Below are 3,207 nucleotides of genomic sequence, written 5' to 3'. Positions count from 1 at the left end.
GCAGCATCACCGGTCCAGAAATCGAGCTCCCCGGTGCAGCGGTCCCCCTTCTCCATAGAGAGCATCATCGGAGGGTCTCTTAGCCCCTCCAGGACTTCTCCTGTCGTTGTCCCAGTCTTACCGTCCTCTCTGGGGCCTGCAGTGGCCAGCCAGCCGCAGACCATACATCCTGGAGCTGTTTTACATCCGGTTGAAAACTTTCCGAGCAGAGTTGTCAGCGGCACTAGCGCCTGTTAAATGTCTTAACTCCAAACTTTTCAAGACACTTAAAAAAAGAGACAGCAACCTAAACAAAAACGCCCCTCTTTGAAGGTAGGATTATTTTTTGTATGTTTGTTTTGCTAGCACGCAGCTGAATGATGGACATGCAGAACACTATTTGTGCCTATATATTCATGCTGTTCATGAAGATATATTTATGTTCATTAATTTTGTTTGTTTATTTCGGTGTGAATCAGACTTTCGACCACGAATTTAACTTTCCAGCCTTTTTTTTTAAATTCCCTACCATGAAGTGATTCGTTTTCAGTCACTGTATAAAGGCGTCTCAGGATAACGGACAGGTTACAAACGATCACGTGTCTGAAACAGGCTTATAATGTATTTGTGTCAAACACGTCAATGTTTTCTATCAGCCAATCAAAGCGACCTTTTTTGAAGGTTTTGATTTGATGTTTGTATTAAAGAGAAACGCAGAGCAAAGTCATACATTTATAATAATATGCAGTGTTTATTTCAGTAATTAAACCTTGTACATTTTTGGCAAGTATTGTGTAATTCAAGTGTGATATTTTTACACAGTTTATTGTTTTGTTTTGTTTTTTTCAACAAGAATAAATTTCGTTTTGCAAAAAAAGAAGAAAAAAAGCAATTTGTTTGGAAATAAATTTATGAATTGATGTTGAGCTTTCTTGGCGGTTACTGTTGAAACAGACGTGTTGCTGATGTTGTTGTGTCTTTACACTGCGGATGTGTTAACTATAACTGTATGATCCAAATATAGTAACCACTGAATGGCTTTAAGAAACAGACAAAACTCTTTATAACACACACAAACACACACACACATGTGCGTGCCAGTCAGATAATATTTACAAATGCATTAAATTTGACTGCACTCTAAAGTCATTGCTGTGCCCTTTGGAACATGCGCACACAGGGCCTGCGTGTCCATCTGACCTCTTTCACACTCATCCTCGTAATTACAGTGAGCGGACAGGAGTGTGTCGGAGGGGTGAGACAGGGGCTGTATTTCTGCCTGCTTCAGCTCAGCGATTATCCCGGTGCTGGTGTCGACAGGCGGCCTGGGCTCTTGAGCAAACACTACTCATCCAGAATTTCATTATCTGCTCGTATGAGACCCGAGAGAAAAATGAAATGTTGCTCCTGAAGTCAACAGCGCTCACGATGTTTCGGAGGTTAGAATCACCTTTAATCCACTCACCGTTTTCAGTGTTTGACAGCCTTAATGCAGCTTTATTTGCCCCACACGCAAGAACCCACTAACACATGGATCCAAGCAGACTGTGTTGTTTTTAAATACACGGACATTTAATTTGACACTTGAAAGAAAAGAAGAAAAAGCCTTCCCAAGCACCTGTCGTGATGCTGTGTCTGTCAGAGCTGTGCTTTTTAAAATTTTTATAAGCTTTCATAATGTTCCCTGTACTGTACAGCCCTGCTGCTTCCGTGACTGTAAGTGCGTTTGCCTCCCTTTATTCAAAGCGACGTGTGTGTGCGTGTGTGTGTTTAAGTAGTAGAATGGCTAAATTGGTGCAGCGCTTAGAGCCAGTTCACTAGGCCACGAGAGAACAGCTATTGCGTGATGATGTAACACGCAATGAGAGAAAAAGGTACACGCACGCGCTTACACTCTGGAGAGAGAGTGACTATAGCAGGGAAGGAGGTCAATTGTACTGTGTGGGCTTGTTTACAAATACAGGAGGTTAAACAGCGAAAATGAAGAGATGAACGTGATGTAGCACATTATAATAACGCATGTACTCGAGATTGTGTCTGCTGAGCAGTGGCTTGTAATTAAGGCCTAGCCTAGAGGGTTTAAATAGCATCTGTCTATACGGCCTGTAATATATATATAATATCCGGGTATTCAAAGCATGTGTGTTTGAGTTTCCTTCTCATGGGTCTGCACGCCGTGTTTGACATTAGACATCTCTATTCTACAGGATTTTATTTGAATAATACTAAACTCACAACAGTTAAGCTGCTGTTCATTTTAAACATAGTTTCTCTGCACATTTGCTCTGCCGATTAACGTTAAGAGTTCTTCTTTTAGAGACTAAGTGTGAATCCAAACTATGCAACAGGGCTCCGTTATAATTTAGAAATTGCATTCATAGGAAGAATTTATCCTTGTATTCAGGGCACTATACTTGAAAAATAACACTGTTTTAATTACGTTAATATTACAGATATACACGTATATATATGGTAATATATACATGAGTATAATTTTGCCAGTTATGTCAAAAATACAGTGCATTTCAAGAGAAGCTGCTACATAAAGACGCCAGATGGTAATATATCTATCTATCTAATAGTAAAGTGTGCACTAATTTTCCTGGTTAAGGTAGTTCATGAAAAATTAAAATCTACGCTTTAAATTGAAAATTCAATTTTACGATGTTAAGCAGAATAATGATTATTTTTTTAAAACACTAGCAGCTTCTGTAGCTAACTCTCACTACTTTGGCTGCAGTGCCGCCATAATAATAAAAATGCCAAATAATATATAAAAGAAAGCGTAACAGATTGATCAGAAAGTTTGCTGTCTATGTAAAATAAAAAAAGAAAAAAAAGAAAAGTAATTGACAGTGATACTCTTCGGGAGAAAAAGAATAGTTGAATCGCTTAAGAGAGAGAGAGAGAGAGAGAGAGAGAGAGAGAGAGAAACGTTTTCTAAAGCTTATTTTGTGGATCAAGTAGCCGAACTCAGAAATGATCTCAATGAATGTTTTGCGATGATCTGCAGCAGCAGCACACAGTCCTGCAGTTGTGTTAAAGAAGGGTCTTTTCACGAAATGTCACGGATCATGTGGTCATCAGCCTCCGTGAGCATGACTGAAGCTCAGTTTAGCAGCCGATACTTGGGGGTCACAGGTCATGAGGAGAGGGGATAAAGCAAAAACACTCAGCCCACAAAAGACACTAAAACTTTGGGAACATGCGTAAAAACCATTCAGCGCA

General features: G+C 39.7%; 1 protein-coding gene across 1 annotated transcript in view; it reads left to right on the top strand.

Annotated features, from left to right (window-relative positions):
* The window catches only part of foxd1 (forkhead box D1), a 1,605-nt gene extending 1,111 nt beyond the window's left edge, over positions 1–494 (top strand). The window contains exon 1 of the mRNA XM_085167813.1: positions 1–494. This exon is cut by the window's left edge and continues 1,111 nt beyond it. Coding sequence (XP_085023939.1) covers positions 1–237 — 237 coding nt within the window. The 3' untranslated portion in view covers positions 238–494.
* Positions 495–3,207: the final 2,713 nt, after the last annotated feature.

The sequence above is a fragment of the Neolamprologus multifasciatus genome, chromosome 7 (genome assembly GCF_963576455.1).
Source record: "Neolamprologus multifasciatus chromosome 7, fNeoMul1.2, whole genome shotgun sequence".
Taxonomy (NCBI): domain Eukaryota; kingdom Metazoa; phylum Chordata; class Actinopteri; order Cichliformes; family Cichlidae; genus Neolamprologus; species Neolamprologus multifasciatus.
Note: the sequence above shows the minus strand (reverse complement) of the source record. Positions and strands in the feature narration are given on the sequence as shown.